Source organism: Rhopalosiphum maidis, chromosome 3, assembly GCF_003676215.2.
Source record: "Rhopalosiphum maidis isolate BTI-1 chromosome 3, ASM367621v3, whole genome shotgun sequence".
Classification (NCBI taxonomy): Eukaryota; Metazoa; Arthropoda; class Insecta; order Hemiptera; family Aphididae; genus Rhopalosiphum; species Rhopalosiphum maidis.
The window spans coordinates 72,667,954-72,686,483 of NC_040879.1; the positions used below are offsets into that span (position 1 = coordinate 72,667,954).

General features: G+C 25.8%; 1 protein-coding gene and 2 pseudogenes across 1 annotated transcript; 1 reads left to right on the top strand and 2 right to left on the bottom strand.

The window, feature by feature from the left end:
- Positions 1-6,558: 6,558 nt before the first annotated feature.
- On the bottom strand, positions 6,559-10,857 carry LOC113555963 (CCR4-NOT transcription complex subunit 9-like). Its single transcript, XM_026960619.1, has 5 exons — positions 10,286-10,857; positions 9,020-9,335; positions 7,513-7,707; positions 7,361-7,452; positions 6,559-6,915 (listed from the first exon to the last, which is right to left on the bottom strand). Exons 1-5 carry the CDS (start codon positions 10,414-10,416, stop codon positions 6,738-6,740), a joined length of 912 nt encoding a protein of 303 aa, XP_026816420.1. The 5' UTR covers positions 10,417-10,857; the 3' UTR covers positions 6,559-6,737.
- A 1,232-nt stretch (positions 10,858-12,089) lies between these two features.
- Positions 12,090-14,801, top strand: LOC113558949 (annotated as a pseudogene).
- Positions 14,802-18,061: 3,260 nt separating this feature from the next.
- The window catches only part of LOC113558337, a 13,986-nt pseudogene continuing 13,517 nt past the window's right edge, over positions 18,062-18,530 (bottom strand).

Consider the following 18,530-nt stretch of genomic DNA (forward strand, 5'->3'; position numbering starts at 1 on the left):
AAAATTATGAATTCATAAGTGTTCACAGTTTACGTTCGCGCATGTGTGATATGCGTGCAGCGTAGTAGGTTCACTGTTGACGGGACAGTCGGTACACTACACCGCAGTAGTCGGTGTTCGTGAAACGTAAAATTATGAAATCAGAAGTGTTCAAAGTTGACGTTCGCGTCTGCGCTTTTTTAACTTACTATTTATATATATATATTTTTTATACATAAAATATAATTGCAAGGTACTGGGTGGGGATAACCCACCAGTGCGGGCATAGGCGCCGCCAGGAATTTTATCAGGGCGGGGCATCGTGCAAATAGGTATACACTAATTTCTAAATAATGCTTATACACTTAATAATAATAATAATAGTTAAATACGTAATATAGTATAATATAATGTAGACAATTTTACACCGTCGACAGTGTTTATCACGAATCGTTAAATCACGAAATCAGTAGTGTTCACTGTTCATAGTTAACTTTGGCACATGTACTATACGCGTATAGCGCAGTATGGTTGAAATAATACATTTTTGCGATTTTACATATTTTACAGTCGGTTTCCGGAGTCACAAAATAATTTATGCTCATAGTTAACGTTCAGGCATGCGGGTTACGCGTATAACGTAGTATGATTGAAATAGTACATTTATGCGATTTTACATTACTCGAAATTCAGAATGGACAGTACACAGTAAACTGTACACCGTCAATAATCGGTTTTACGAAAAAATCGCGAAATCAGTGGCTTATAGTTGACGGTCGAGCATGAACGTAACGCCCATAGCGTTCCATTTAAAAATAGGCGATTTAGCGATATTACGTTTCTTGATTTTCAGAATCGACTGTACACTTTAGGCGGTCACCACCAATGTCTGACTTAAATGTGTATTCGTCGACGTTTAAACACCTCGTCGATGAATTCGACGTTGTCACTAACATGTTTCTTACAAACGTGATATTCGGGGAGTGCATCACTACAAAAATCATTTTTAAACGTCGACGATGACGGGCGGTCTACTGTTAACGGTACACATACACCGCAGCAGTCGGTGTCCGTGAAACGTAAAATTATGAATTCATAAGTGTTCACAGTTTACGTTCGCGCATGTGTGATATGCGTGCAGCGTAGTAGGTTCACTGTTGATGGGACAGTCGGTACACTACACCGCAGTAGTCGGTGTTCGTGAAACGTAAAATTACGAAATCAGAATTGTCATAGTTTACGTTCACGCATGCGTTTATGTGTACGGCATATAATAATACGGTACAAATAAGGTATTTAAACGATTTTACATTACTCGAAATTCAGAGTGGACAGTACATATTAATTGTCAACAGTCGCACTCAGAGAAAATATATTTTTAATTTCTATGATTTCATTCCATTGATTTACTATTTTATTGTTTTCTTAAAATGTATGACAAATATCATCATTTCAAATATAACATAATCAATTCAAAGATATTTTCTTTAAATTAAGAATAAAAATATACAATTAAATTTTAGCAAATCCATTGATTATATTATTCAGTTTTCTTTACAATAAAGAAAAAAAATATTTTATTTTATGTTTAATTGACTTAGAACTATGAAAGATATTTTCATTTTTACGCATAATTATGATGTTAAATTAATGAAAAATAGTACTTTATTTGTTAACAAAATGGTTTATAATCAATAACTTAATACATTAAATACTTAAATAATTTTCGTCATTTTAGTATTTTTTTTTAAAAAAAATCATTATATTGAAGGAAAATTTACTTTTATCTAGTACATTAAATCTTTAGTTTAATGATATTAAGGTTATAATTTAAAAGTGGTAGTATTAATCTTATTACAATTCATATTTATTTCTATATGATTTCTTACTATGAAAGAAATAATTTCTTTAAATTGTTTATAGTCATAATTAATTTAATGGAAAATTTATTATTTTTCAAGAATTATCAGCTTCATTAATTTAATGAAATCAATAACCTGAGTATAATGAGTTGACTTCATTGGATCAAAATCATACCCGTTTTTCATTGATTTAACATGCGTTTTTCATTAATTAAATGAAATTTTTCTTTGAATGCGGTTTTACGTAAAATTGCGAAATCAGTGGTGTTTATTGTGGATAGTCGATGGCGATTTCGCCATTTTAAGTTTTTTGATTTATGAGTTAACGGTACACTTTACCCCGCGACAGTTGTTTTCGTTTTAAACGTTTGAAGAGGGATTTGTGGTAAAATTTTCTACGGCAAAAAATAACAAATAAGAAGTTTTTTATGATTTTGTTATTTTTGATTCTGAACGGAGTGATGAATATATTGATTTTACAATGATGTGTATTTATTTTATTTATTTTTGTGTCTGTCATCACGTTTTGGAGTAATAATAATGCTTCGATTTTTGACTTCAGTCACTCTTTGAAAATGAAAATTTATCTAGTTGGTACTTTGGGGTTCAAAAGCAAAAAATTTCCAGTAGTTTTCAAAAATGTCAGGAATGACCCTGACAAAATAACGAAAAAACGGGAATTTTTACGCATAACCACTTTTAGACAAAATCGATTTTTTCGATTTTGCTGTAACTCAAAAACGAATCATTATAAATACTTGAAATTTTCATCAAATGTTTATATAAACGTTATCTATTTAGGATTATTTTTTTAAAATATTTAGAATTTTTTTAAACTATCTATAAACCATTGAAATTTTCGATTTTTCTAAATTTTTTTCTCTGAATTGCCGGTAAAAAATATTTGGCTTTCCAAAAATTTTTAAAATTTAATACAAGGTTTATTATAAGTTGTATTTATCGTAGTAAAAAAAAAAATTAAAATCGTTAGTCACAATTTTTGTTTATAAGCATTTAAAGTTTAAATGTTTACAAAATATATCAAAATCGCGAAAATTTGCAAGAAATGTTGAAGTTGAAAATTCATAAAATTTTTGTGATTTATACTTAAGGTTCAAAAATCCAATACAAGGTTATCCATAAGTTTTTCTTCAAATAACTGTAAAAAAAAATTCCAGCGTCAATATAGAAAAAATTTAATGAGCGTATGAAATTTATTTTTTTACGAAATCGAGTAAAATTATAATAAATTTAAATATAGGTAATAATATAATATATCCTACTAATTATCATTGACTGACAAATACGTTATCTACTTTAGATTTAAAGCAATTTGACAATTTTATTTCATGAAATATTTATAAAACCGTTAAAAAAATTGTTAACATTTCTTTATAAATGAGTATATTGAAGATTCTTTACAATTGCAATAAAAATACAAAAAATGTAGAAAATTGCAAATTTTAGTCCGTACTTGCATGATACGCAATTTAAACTTACTTAGCAATTAATTGAAAATGTAGAAAAAAGTTGCAAATACAACAACATACGTACCCTAATTATTATCATTAGCAGTAGTGTCGACTCAAGAAAAATATCTAGTAATAATTTGTGTGAGACTTTTGATATAAATGCCGTTTAGTTCCCACTCAATTTTTTTCTTCCCAAAATGTGTTTTAAAACACTGAATAAAAAAGTTTATTTCAAAAATTCTCGCAAATCAATATTTTGCAAGGTCTTTCTTTCCAAAGTTTACGATTTTACGTATTTACACATGCATGCGCGAAACGCTGTATACTTTGCTTTCCTACGTTTTCGTTTTAATATTTAATATTAATGATTATTAATACATATTTTAGTTTTTATCCTGTGACCTACATGAGGTGGTTTTGCATAACAAGTCGAGGGATATTTTCGATTTGCTGAGCAGAACGACGAGTGCCGATACACGCGTAGTCACTGCCTAGGAATATTGCAGTGGTGTAGCCAGAATTTTTTTTCGGGGAGAGCTGATTAATTTTTGTAAAGTAAAATTTAAGGTTTTTGTAGCGATTATTTTCATAGACCATTAAGAATTAAAATAATTATCACAATACACTACAGGACTATCAATTTGGACATTATACTATAAATTTACTATATTATATTAAGTATTTATTCAATTTAAAAAAAATGGTTTAAAAAGTAAATATTTTAAATATTGGAATATCCAACAGTTTTTACATTTTCTATTTTGTTAAAGAGGGGTTGAGCTCCCGCTTCTTCGATAGCTACAGCCCGTAATACACGCGTAATTCAAATAGGCAAATCAAAAGCGTGGATTTAATACCGTGGTTAATTTTAAGTAGGGCACGGTACAGAACCAATGCATTACGGTCGCCATCGACCTCTAAACAGTCTAAACACTCTAAACCACGACGTATCAATGTATCTTGCCCAAAAGAGTTCTGGCCTTAATGAATGCTTTACTTAATGCTATAAATATTTTAATGAAAAAAATACACAGACTATAGATAATTTTTATGGAGAAGTTAATGATTCGGAGATGAAATTTTTTTTAAACATTTAACACTCATAAAATCAGCGTCAGTAACATAACCAGTAACCAGTTATCTCATAGGCTATTCTTATACAAACTCAAAAATCTAACAAATACATTTGTACTGTTTGTAGAAATGTTCTTATTATTTATATATGTACACAAATAATTTATATTATATGTATATACAGAGTGTCCGATGAGGATTTACCCATTGCAATATTTCTTGAAATAATGGAGATATCATATTTTTCTTTTTATGAGACTCGCGGAGATAAGGACTACAAGTATTTTATAATTTAATTTAATTTAATGTTTTGGTAATAAGTTAAAAAAATTAATTATTTAAAATAAATAGAAGATATCCATGTTGTAAAGTTTATTTTTTCTAATTTCGAGAAAAATTGTGAATTATTTAATACCATCAGTGTTGTATGTGTTATCAAATATGTAGCCCGTGGGCTCTGCCTGTATAACAATACAAAAATATTCTCAAAACTAAAAAAAAATAATATAACAGGATTCTAATGAAAATAAAATGTCGAAACGTTAAAGTTTTCAGAAAAATAAACTACGAAATAATTATCTTTGATTTTTTTAAAAATAATTAATTAAAAATTTTTTTTTAACTTTTTTACCAAAACATTAAATTAAATTAAAGTATGTAATACTTGTAGTCCTTGTCCCCGAGTCTTAAAAAAAAAAATTATAATATCTCCATTATTTCAGGAAATATTGCAATGGATACTTAAATCCTCATGACTCATGTAACAATGTGTAGGTACATTAATGTTAATATTAAATATACATGATATAATTTTCAAATGTAAAGATTAATTTTAACCAGACATTTTTAGGTTATTTATTACATAAATTAATTTACAATGTTCTACTATCTACTTTAAAACTATGAAATAATATTAATTGAGACCTACTATATTTCAGAAACTTCTCCAGATTTATCTTTTATTTTGACCCATACAATATCATAAAAAAAAATATATACTTAAATACCAAATATAATATATTATAATATTAAATTTTACTTAAGGTATTAGTTTCACATTGTTACAGACTCACAGAATTTATCCTGTACAACTTATTGCTAATATTTTTAGTATGATTTATTTTAAATTATTAAATATAAACTTGCATAACTAGGAACAATTGGCTCAATTTATAAATATTTTTGATCATCTAAAATTAATCTTATTTTATGTATGTTCAAATAACATTAATAAAATTTAGTAGTCACTGTAAAAATATAAGTAAGCACCTCTTAAACAAATGCCTTACTCTGTATATGATAATTTAAAATAATATAAAAATTGTATTCAATAAGTTTCTGTCTTATAAATTAGGAACTTTCCATATGTCAAATTATAACTTTAAATACATCAGTTTAATTCTATTGGAGTGAAATATAGGAATATCTAAAGCCTTACACAGATTTTTTTTTTTGATAATTAAAATTTAAAGCAATTTGATATTTTAAATAACTGAGTAAAAATAATTATTGTTTAGTCTATAGTGATTTTCATTTATAGACTGAAAAGTTAATAGTTAATAATATAATGCACTGAAATTTACTCGGATAGGTGGGATTGGGATAGATGAAACAAAAGAATAGACAATTCCAGGTTCCTAAATAAAAAAAATATTATTATGTTGCATACTTTTCAAGTCTTACTCTAGAGTCTATACTTAAAATACTTAGATAGATAATAAAACAATAATAATAATTTAAAATCTATATCTATATCTATTGAGATCAACATTCTTGAAATAATTGTTTAGCCTTCAGATAAACAGAAAATGTTTTCCTAAGAATTTATGCAATATTGTTAAATTATATTAAATTATTGTACTCAAATAATCAAAATTTAATTTCAATTTTAATTTAATTTTATGAATTGAAAACTGACCAATAGGTTAACATTTACTTATTTTTATAAATAAAAGTTAACAAACCGGAAAATAATTATACTGATATCTCTTAAAATTCATAAGCAGATCATTAAGACAATTGAGACAGTAATATTTAATAAAATAATAGTATAATTATATAATACTAAATAATAAACATTATTATTGTTCTTGTTATTATTATTATTATTTTTATTATTAGAAAGGTAATTGCTTTAAATGTTTTAACTTAAATAAAAATAAAAAAATAAATAATAAGTCAGACTCAAGTTACTTTATTATTATTATTTAAACCCCTCCCCACCCAAGTAACACATAAAAGTCGAGAGATAAGTACATTGTCATTCGCTACTAATTTATATCAAATTGATATGATATATCAAAAGACATGTGAGTTTTGTTTGAAAATAGACATTTTAAAAGCTATTATATTATGGTTTGACAAGTGATGGAACACCAGGAGATACGTCAATAGGCATAACAGACTCCAAATTATTTTTCAACAATAACAACCAAGCAGCAATTGTCTGGTCTCTGGCAAGACAATCAGAAAAAGTTGACATATCTTTTAGTTGATCAGGTAAACATTGCCGGAGTGCTTCACGAGCTCTGAAAAAAATATTGATTTTTTTTATTAATCAATTTATTTAATATTATGTAGTTCATAGTAAGTTAAGTTACAAACACAAACCATTTTAGACTAAAAAATGAAAATAATTATTCATTTCATCTTCTTTACTGTACAGAACTTTATGATGTACTATAAAATTTAAGTAAATTCTTAATTTGAAGACATGTGTTTATTATTGGATAGTAATTTAGTTACTATATAATGCACACCTACAGAAAAATATTTTTGTGATAAAATAAATCTAACCTTTTAAGATGAATATATACTAGATATACAAATTGATTCTTCAAAAAAATATGAAAAATATAAACTCAAAGAATGTCGTTTTATATTGTGATGTATGTTACAATGTACTCAAGTGATTATTTTTAAAAATTAATCCACATATTTATTATTAAAAAAAATATATAATTATTTTTATACCTTGAGTTTTCCGACAAACGAACATAACATCCCACAACATGTCTCAGTAGTCTAGTAGACGGTTCTCTTTCAAGTGCCAAGACCATTTTCCCCTGAAAATCCAATGAAAAAATAATAAAAATTTTTGTTGATATTATAAAAAAAATACTCACAAGTATGAGAGCAACATGAGAAAACCGATCATATGTTTGACAAATGTAACTTAGACCATTGTCATCCATAAGTATTTTTTGCAGTATAAAAGTTGATAATGTTTTAGTTAACTCAAAACCAGTTTCCATAATACGTAGACACAATGGAATAATTTCAGTTGTTAGAAGGAAAGTAATAACTTCTTGTTCTTCTGTCTGAATAATGTAAAAGAATATATAAATAAAATTAAACACCATAATTTAAAAAAAAAAATGTTAACATCTGATTGTAAGTATAATAGCTGGCTAATGTGATCCATACCCATTTGTTAACGTATCTTTTGCGTAATATTAACTGTCTAATTTGAGTAATAATTTGTAATTACCTATTATGTAAATTTTATTGAATTAATAATTATAGTATTTATTATAAATATAATGAACAAAATGTCCTTTAACAAATAGTAATTATAACAGAAAATATATAACAGATCAGGGATGGCCGGATTAAGGTTTTTGCTGCCGATAAAGGTTGAAATAAATTTACCACCTAAAGAAAAAAAGCTATTTTGTTTTGACCGTTAAAATTTGCCGCCCTAGGCTTGAGCCTAAACAGCCTCAGCAGTAATACTTATAGATAGTAAAAATAACTAGAACAGGGGTTGGCAAGTAATTTTTATTGATGTTAAGAAGATTAAAATAATAAATAAACAAAGCCTAAACAAAAACAATTTTTTTCAAATCGTTATAATAAATTAATGACAGAAACTAATTATGATATTTTATGGCCCAATTTTTTGCCTTATACCGTTGAAATGCTACTGTTCAACAGTTTTTAAATAGGTTATATTTCTAAAATCATTTGTATTTCTAATAATAAAACAAGCATCTTACATGAGTTATTAACAATTCTATTCTAATATAACATAACAGTTCTAAAAAAAGTACTGTTTCATTTTTATAAATACTGTTTTGTTTTTATTTTTAAATGGAAAATTTAAGTGATACTGACTACAAGTAATCTAATCTTTATAGGATATAACTAAGTAAAGTTTTATTGTACTATAAATTAATTACAAAGTTCATAAGAAAAAAAACTAACTATCTTTGTGACACAAACACAATATCTGTCTGTTAACATAATAGCAATACTTAAAATTAGTTAAAATATATTTATAATCAGTAGAAATAAAAATAAAAACCTGTAACATACTACTTTCAGTATTTACAACTGTATTAGAAAATCATTGCTTGATAATTTTAAATGTATAAGTAAGACTTGGTTTGTAATTTATAGTGAATTAAAGTAAAATATTTAAAAAAATTAGACCTAACTTAATAGGAATTACAAATAATTCACCATTGTTTTATCTTGTTATAATAAAATTAAAAATGAATATTACACTCAAATAAAGTATCATCTCGAGTAGCATTTATTATAAATAAAGTAGATTTTTTTTCAAAGTATCTACTATACATTTTTATAAGTACCTAAATAAACACAGTTATTATGTAATTTATTATTTACCTTCACTAAAGCACCAATCACACCCAAACTTGTAAGTCTTAGATGTTCAAAATTACGACATTTGTTGGCATTATGTAGAAATGGATACATGTAAAGAGGTATCTGGGCCTTAAGGAACTGAGAACGTGTATCAGGGTGAGCACCTACACACTGTAAGAGTGCCAGAGCATTGCAAAGACGAGTCACTTGTTGAAGTGACATAGTTGGAGGGTTAACAAACTGATAAGTAGACACAATTTCAAACAATAATGCTGCTATAGTGCCTGTTGTATGCCAAATCATTGGACCAAGATCATGGATAATATCACGTCTTGAGCTGAAAAATAAATAAAGTAGGTATTATATTTTTGTTTTTGATAAGTAGTTACAATTTTTTTAATTTATACTTTAGGAACAAATGTACTTTACCACCCCATGCAAATTTATTGATTTTTTTTTTGAACTTACTTATATTAACTATTTAAGCATAATGGTTCAATCAGAATTTGTCGGTCAGACTTAGATTCGAAGTTATGGCATTTGGAAGTTAGCAATTTTGCGTTACTTATGTGCTCACTCTAGTTTACTGCGTCTACTACGAATATTGATGTTTTTTTTTTTTTTGTAACTTATGAACTTTAACGAGTTAAGAATGATGGTGCAATCAGAATTTATTGGTCAAGAAAATAAACTTAACTTAACTAAGTTATAGACTTAAATTTCTCTATGAAATATGATAATATAAGTATTTATTTTAGTAACTCGTTTCGCCTGCTGGCTCCGATCGCCAAATTCGAGAGACCTCTTTTTGCCTACCGGCTACGGACGCCAGGCTCGGGGGTCAGTTAAAAAGTAACATAAGTATATAGTGGCTTCGGTCGCACAAGACACAACTCGAGGTCCTCCGGACCTCTCGTAACATTTACCTTTTATATTATATTTCAATTTCGAATGTACAATATTATATTATATTATCAATATAATTTAGTTTTTTCAAAGTATTATAAGTAGATATAAATTTTATTTTACAAATTGCTTTTATTCATTGTTTTAAAAAATATATTTCATAGTACGAGTAAACTCAATTTTAATGTTGCCCTAGCGTATACCTAGCATTATCAATATAATTTTGAACAACTAAAAAAATTACAACCTAACATTTTGCAAAAACATAATATTGTTTAAGAAATGTTCAGGCTCAATTACGAGTCTACAATAATGTATAACAGTACAGCACTGTGTAAGAATTTTATAATGCAAATCTTTAATGACAAAAGACTTTGTTACCTGAGCTCAGAAAGTGCATTTTCTCTGGTTTCTGTATTGCACAATTCAACAATCCATTGAAATACTTTTTCACGATCGTGAGCGGCCTGACTGAGTTGTTGAGGCATCTGAACTGAATCCAATTTGAACATTTCGAACGATTTGTTTTACAACAAGACAATAAAGAACGTAAATCGAAAATGCGGAGCACGAACACAAATATTTAGTGTTATGATAGGTATTAAAAATGAGAACGAAAAGCTTGTAAATTAAAAAGAAAATTGTAGTAATAAGGGTAATAATTGTATTGAAATTAATAATGAACAATAATGACGAAAATAATAAGTACGAAATAGAGAACAGTTGTAAATTAAGTATGTCGACGCAATAATATGTTATGTCACTTATACCTAATTAAAAAAAAATTCTGTTTTGCGAGTATTACGAGGTATACGATTATTATGATGTAGAAATGTAAAATAAAATTTCCTTTTAAACTCGACCAGCGAACAACAATTTATAGACACAAAAAATGTATTGTAAACAAAGTACGCACACGGATAGCAGATGCTGCTGCTGCTCCCGACGCTTCCCATCATCACGCATCACCATGGAGATATTATATAAGGTGGTAGGTGATGAGGCCAAGGGAACATATAAAAAAGTGATAACCGATAGCATACCAAACGGTAGATGTTTGTTATCGTTTGCACGGTTGACGATATGAACGTAGTAGTGGTATTTGGATACAATAATAATATTATATAGATAATAGTACACCGATGTTCGTAAAATCTTTTCGTCCCACCAAAATTGCTACAATATTCTGTGTGGCTGTTCTAACTAAAAAATATAAGAGAAAGTATACAACAATAATATTATAAACAAGGAAAGAGGAGAAGGAGCTATCCAGTGGGCAGTGATAGAACCAAATATTAACTACTAATTAGTATAGTCTTACAACCGTCTCATACTACTTAGTATATTTTCATTTCTTATAAATAAGCGTAAATGTAAAATGTTTGTTTAATTCTAGACCTTTCAACGCTGTTGAAAAATTAACCAATATTATTTATAATATATTATGTCACAACACAGACGGCATTTTGCCAATTTAGTAACTTCGCTTGTTTTATTTTATTTCACTTTCATTTTTTTTCGACATAAAATCACAATGAGTAGACAACACACCTAGTGCTTGTATTAATACTTAAATATTACGATTTATATGTATTTTATATATCTATAATATTTATGTATCTACGTATAAATATTAAATTATATAGTATGTAGAATTAGTTGATAGGATATTCAATTCGTTATTATCTATAGCCCTATAGGAGGTACCTACCGCAGTGTAATCTACAACCGCCGTTATTTTTTTTATTAAATAAACTATAAACTCATTAACTCAGCTGTAAATTATATTTATCTAAGAAGTTAGAATCTTAGATTCTTAGATCATATATTATGGATGAGGCCCGATAATTTGAAGCACATAATAAGCGCCGACTGCCGAGTCTCTGACATTGATGTTTAATATGCGCATGCGTGAGGCGTACCGTCGCAAATTTAACTGTTGGTTGTTGTATATAATAATATGATGCTTATATTGTTATCATGATTTTTATGATACGATTACAATAACGAGAGTACAAGCCACTAAGCTGAATTTCATTTATTTGGTTTTCAATTTGGTTTTCAATGTTCATGTATCTTTATGCTGTTGTTATATTTTGCACAATTATTTCAGTTTACTTTGTTTCTATTTTTACAATGCTCTAATTATATTTCTTTTAATTTAGTATCAATACAGTACAACAAGATGTTTATCTCAAATATGTTTAAACCATTAAAATATTTAAATACTATTAAATTAAGAAAATATTTAAGTTCAATGATTGATAAAAAGCAAAAATTTTCTATTCAAGATGAAGTTAAATTTAAAATAATTGTAATGCTAATGATAAAGAGAAATTCAATGAATGTATTAAACATGGACTTACTTCTAATGCAGTTCTTAGTAATGAATGGATTTTTAAAATTAATTTTAGTAAGTAAAATGTTGAAATATTAGCCACCTAAGAAATAATAAATTGTTTAGTTTTTTTTCTATCCGAAATTGGAATTAAACAATTCCAGTTTAATGTTTTTTTTTTAAAAATTATGATTAAGTGGATTTAGAGCAGTGATTTTAATTGTCTTTGTATAATTTACACACAACAAAGGATTTTAGATGTGTTTTATTTCCAATACTATTATAACTATTTTAGTTCAATAGTATTATGAAAAAATGCTTATGATGATTTTGATTGTTTTTTTCTAGATCATTTAAGTGCTGGACTGACATTACTTAAAAAATGGAATCCTAAAAAAATGGATGATTTGTTTGTACTCCTCCAAATGCCTATGACAAAACTTGTATATCTTACTAAAAAAACTCACTTAGAATCAAAAATTGTGCCATATGGAAACAGAGTCTATTATTTTGCATCTACTTTTGAGGTTTGAATATATACATTTTATATTGATAGTAAATGATTTTATGCATTATCAATTGGTAAACTGCTAAAATGTTAATTTAATATTATCAATAAGTTAGATGCCTCTGTCAGGAACACTTTATAATAATAATAATAAAAAAAAATATATTGGTTGATATATGAATTTTATATCAATTTATAAAATAATTTAGTTTTACTTTAAAATACTGAGCTATACATGTATTTATTTTACTATGATACATATACATTTTTTTTTATAGCTGATGATACTTTGAAGTTCAAAATGTCAAAAAACATGCTTTAAATTTCAACTTTGAGAGTAATTACTGGTAGCAAATTGAAATTAGTTAATACTTTAGGGTTTTAAAAGTATTTCAGTATTTAAAAAAAATTAAAATTAAGAAAAAATAGGAAATTTTACACGTTACAGTTTTTGTCAAAATCAATATTGTTATTTTTGGTGTAACTCAAAAATAAATTAATAAATTAGTGTAAACATTTTTATTAAATGTTTATGTTTATATTATAATTTTATTGATACGATTAAATTTAAAAAATACTTATCTTTTTAAGTAGTAGACATTTGATACATTGATTTTTTTGTTTTTATTTTTTTATAAATTTTTGAAATTAATTTAAAGTTTTTCTTAAGTTGTTGATAACTCAATTAAAAATTAGAATTTTCTAAAATTTATCGTAAGAATTGAAAATTGAACTTTTTTTTTAAAACTATTTTGTTTAAAATATACAGTTCAAATAGCTTACAATACAGATTCAATGTTTACAGCTAAGGCTTGAGAGGCCATATAGCCTGATGATTAGGTGATATATTATTACATATTTAATTTGGTAAAATTAGAAAATAATGATTTTATTTTTTATTATTTAGTATAAGTTGAAATTTAATTAATAATTGTTATTACTTTTTAAAATTGTATTCAAAAGAATACCTAACTTCTGTTCTGATAATTTTATATGAAAAATAAATAAAATAAGAACTACAACAATAGAAATATCAGTGATGAATAATTAATTTGTACTTTTAGAAAAATCCTCAAGAAGTATGTTACCATTTGATGCATACAATTTTTATTTACACGGGACTTTATAACTCTCAACCACATATATCATATTTTAATCGGTAATTAATTAATTTTATTTTATACAAAAATAAAAAATTAATCATGATTTTTAATTTATCAAGTTTTCGTATTAATAATTTATAATATAAAGCTTTATACATTTTGTACTAATATTTTTAATCAAAAATACAAGTACTTAAATATTATAACTCAAAATACATTTTAAAATAATAATTTCAGAAAGTTATGTATTGAAAGCAATTTTTTATAATTTGAAATTTAATTTGTGGCTTATATATATATTTTTTTTTTTTAAGAAAAATAGTGTCAATAAAAATGATATTTGGAAAGATACTTGGATATTTATGTACAGCATTGATCAAATAAATCACAGAATTTCTCTTACTAAAAGAGCAAATTTACCAATTAAGCCTTGGATGTACGATTGTAAACCTGAAGTATTTGAAAGGTATCATTGAATATTAATTAATATAGAATTTAGTTAATCCAATATATTTATATTTTTAGGACTATAGAGATAAAACAAGAAAATAGAGTAGTTCTCAATAAAGATTCTACTGCACAATATTTAGCTAAAAGACTTAAGTACCAGAGAAAACTATACGTTATATTAGTTCAAAATATCTACAACATGAGAGTTAGTCCTACTAAATTGAAAGAAATATTAGATTTCTTCTCAAAGAAGGATTCAGATCTACACATATATTGAGTACTCCGCGTGTATTTACTCACAGTATTTCTACTTTGCAGGTTAGTTTTTAAAACTTATTAAATTGAATTAAGGATAAATAAATTTAATTTATATTTAATTTCCAGGAACGATTAACTGAGTTGAGAGACCTTGGTGCTGAACCTACTTTGACTGCTTTATGTAAAAATAAAAAAACTTATCAAGAATTAGTTAATAAATTAATTTTGAAAAACACTAAAGGATATAATATATAAAATGTTGTATTAACCTAAGAAGTATAATGTATGTATACCTTCATGCCTATAATTATCCATGCAATTACATTGTAACAACAAATAATATTTTAATTAAACACTTTGTTGAGATAATTATTAATTATCCATTTTAATTATATTATTATTATTATTATTATCATATAATATAGAATCAGTGAACCGTTTAAATTTTTTTTAAAAATACTATTTATGGTATTCATAACAACCATATTTTTTTGTGTAAAATGACAACACTAAAGTATACAATGCATTTTATTAAAAAAAACATTAATTTTTTTATACAAAAATCTTAATACAAGCAAAAACACAGACAAATGTTGTAATAGATTACATTATTCAACTATTTTTTATATCCTACTACCTGAAGACAATGACCAATACATTAATGTGTATTAAATACATTATAATTATTGCCCTTGCAAAGTCTCATCCATGAAAGTGTTGAAAATAATATGATCTTTCTTTAATAGATAATATCATTGATTATAAATACTAGTATATTATATAGTATTTATAATCAATGACAGTGACGTATACAAGGGGTGATGTGGGGGTCAGATCCCCACCATTGGCTTTTTATTATTTTTTTTGTTTTTGCTTAAGTTATGCAGTATGCATTAAATTATAATGTAATATTTTGTGATATTATGATCTATTGAGCTATTAAATTTTAAAAATTTTGTCAATACTAAATACTATATTACCATTATAATTTATTTTATTTTATTTGTAGCAAAGTAATGTTTATTTAGTCGAAATGGTCAATGACATGTTTATGTTTATACTTTATTATAGCTTATCTTATTATTTATAGACACAATACTTTATATATAATATTATGTATGTAGGCTCGATTAAAAGGACTATGTTTCCACTGTGAGCCTGTGTTTAAAATGTTATCAGATATTATCGCTGTTATTAAATTATGAGAAATGACTAATGAGATCATATCGCTACAGGGTTAGTTTAACGCGTATAAGTAGACATTAGTACATAGTACGTAGGAAATAATAATATAAAAGAAGAAAATCTAAATTGGTCATTTCATGATAAGTATCCAGTTCATGAAATGGAAACCGTTTTTTCCACTTTGTGAAGTAATTAAAAATTTCATGAATTAGTATCCTTTAACCATTATTCCTTGGTAGTTGGCTTGTGAAACAAAATATAATATTATAATTATATAATTATACTGCTTTTATTAATAAATATGCCAGTCCTAGACCAGATGTGGAAACTTGCATAACAATATGGAACGCTTGTAACTGTAAAATAGCCAATAGGTGCTAATCGTAAGTTTGTGGTTTTACCATCAACCTATTGTAACAAAAGACTTTACTGAAAGAGACCAAGTTGATTTGATTAATTTCAGTCAGTTCCTGATGGAAAATTTAAATTAATATTAAATTATCAGAAATTAATACTTAATTGTTTATTTATGTCAATGTAAATGCGTTACTGAAGTAGCGTATCAATTAAGTACTCTCAATTTTCTAACATTTGAGCCCCTCAATTTTACCTACAGCAATACAATTATAAATGCCTGGTCGTAAAGCAGAAAATTAAAATAAACTAATAAAATTACAATGAATAATGATTGTAAATTAAATTTTGTTCCACCAAATCTAACAAAATTTTAAATGAATTCGAATATTTAATATAATATACTTAAAAGTTAAAATATAATATTGTTAATAATAATATAATAATATAAATATTGTGAAATATAGTATATTATGTAATATTACAACCAATGGCAGTATAATATTATATTTTGTTTCACTAAGTGGATGGCCATTTGATAAAAAAAATTACACAATATGAAATTATAGTGAAAAAATATCCACTTCATGAAATGTATAATTATTACACCAAGTTGAAAAAACTGTTTCTTTTTATTTCTAAATATAGCTGTAGAAAAACATCTTAGCATTTTGATAAAAGTTTCTTCATAAGTTATTTTTATTTAAATACGTGTTTCAAATTCTAATTTTTTTTAAAACGAAATCTGCAAATTAACCATTTTGATGTTAAAAATTCGTACACATTTTTAATTTAACATTTAAGGTTTTTTTTACTGAAAATTAAAAAAAAATTTTAACGTAAATAATAAGTCACAAACATTTTTTTAAGCAATTTAAGTTCATATTTTAACGACATTATTAACACTTACAACGTTGAACGTAAAATAAAGATGTATTCACTATCCAGTCTACCTCTTTTGTTATTTCATTATTATTAAAAAATAATATTATAATTATAAACGTTAGTTAAGTATTGACCTATAAGATACTTACAGGCAACAGCAGATATAACTATACCGTCTATACCTATGTATCAAAATAATTCAATCTACTGTGCTATAATTAGAAAAATATATTGCATTAAACAATAAATAAATAGGTATATAATAAAATAAAATATCCTTAAAAACATAGGTAAATCGTCTACGCTCAGAATAATTTTTCTTTGCATACAACGATGTATAAGAATTTAATACATCTATTAAATACAGTGACGAATGAGCTCAGAAATTTTTTTTTATTACCCAGTAGATATTTGTAAAAACTTATAAATTATTGCAGACATTTTTTGATTTTAATCATGTCAATGATTTTTTTCTTTATCAGTTAATTTATATTATTACTATGGTCGGTGTAGTATTTATTATGATTCATAGCACACAGTGAAAGGGAATTGAACGCACTAAATTCTATAGTAGTGTTTTCTCCTTCCGAGGACATTACCCCTACTATGCATATGAGCATCATGTGAACCACTGTTGAGTAGTAGATACTGCAGTAGTCTATTGCGTTCAAGAAATGAATACATGTACCGTTTATAATAACTTTCATAGGTGACAATGCAAAGCCTCTCTACGGAAAACATATTGATAATTCTGCACGAACGAAAAAATGACGAATAACGTAGTCGTTGTAAAGTGAAATATTACAAGTAAGTGTTATGAAACATGAATAATTATTATAAAAATGACTATAAGTTATGTCCTATAGTTATATTATACTATATTTGTATTTATAAATTATACAGAGTTAAGATACTAGTTACGATAAACACGACATAACAATGCCTAGACAAAAGGCGTAAATAGACTCATTATATGGTGAAATATATACCTACCTAAATTACTTAGGTTCGAGTATACGACATTACGACCTAACTTTGATTATTATAAATTTAGCAATTTATGTATTCACTAAGCATCAGCTAGGATGGAACAGCTTACTAAATATTCTAAACAATAATAAGTCTATATAAGGAAAGTAATGTTATTCAGCTACCAAATACAAAAATAATAGTTGGTATATTTTTTCCAAATTATACCTACTCACTTAAATTTCAACTAGGTACGTATAATATATTATTATTTATACTTCATTAGATTAGGAACGTATTTAAATAATAGTATAATCATACAATAATTATTAACCATATATGTCCGTATGTCCGTATTGGAAGTTTAAGACTATTTGAAAATATATCCATGGTTATGTATAGGTACCTATTATACATTTTTAATGATTAATAATTAATAACAATAAAAAATAAAAATTATATTAGCTTTTAGTAATAATTAATATGTTTTATTTTATAGTAATAACCTACCTATACATAACGGTGGTATAATATATAAAAATTATAAGTCAGCATTTAATAGTCATATTATGTTCA

Excerpts from the sequence above, each read along its gene's own strand:
- LOC113555963 (XM_026960619.1), bottom strand. The coding sequence starts at position 10,416 with ATGTTCAAATTGGATTCAGTTCAGATGCCTCAACAACTCAGTCAGGCC. Across the intron at positions 9,336-10,285 it reads AATGCACTTTCTGAGCTCAG|CTCAAGACGTGATATTATCC; the intron begins GTAACAAAGTCT and ends TTTATTTTTCAG. Across the intron at positions 7,453-7,512 it reads CTCATGTTGCTCTCATACTT|GGGAAAATGGTCTTGGCACT; the intron begins GTGAGTATTTTT and ends TTGGATTTTCAG.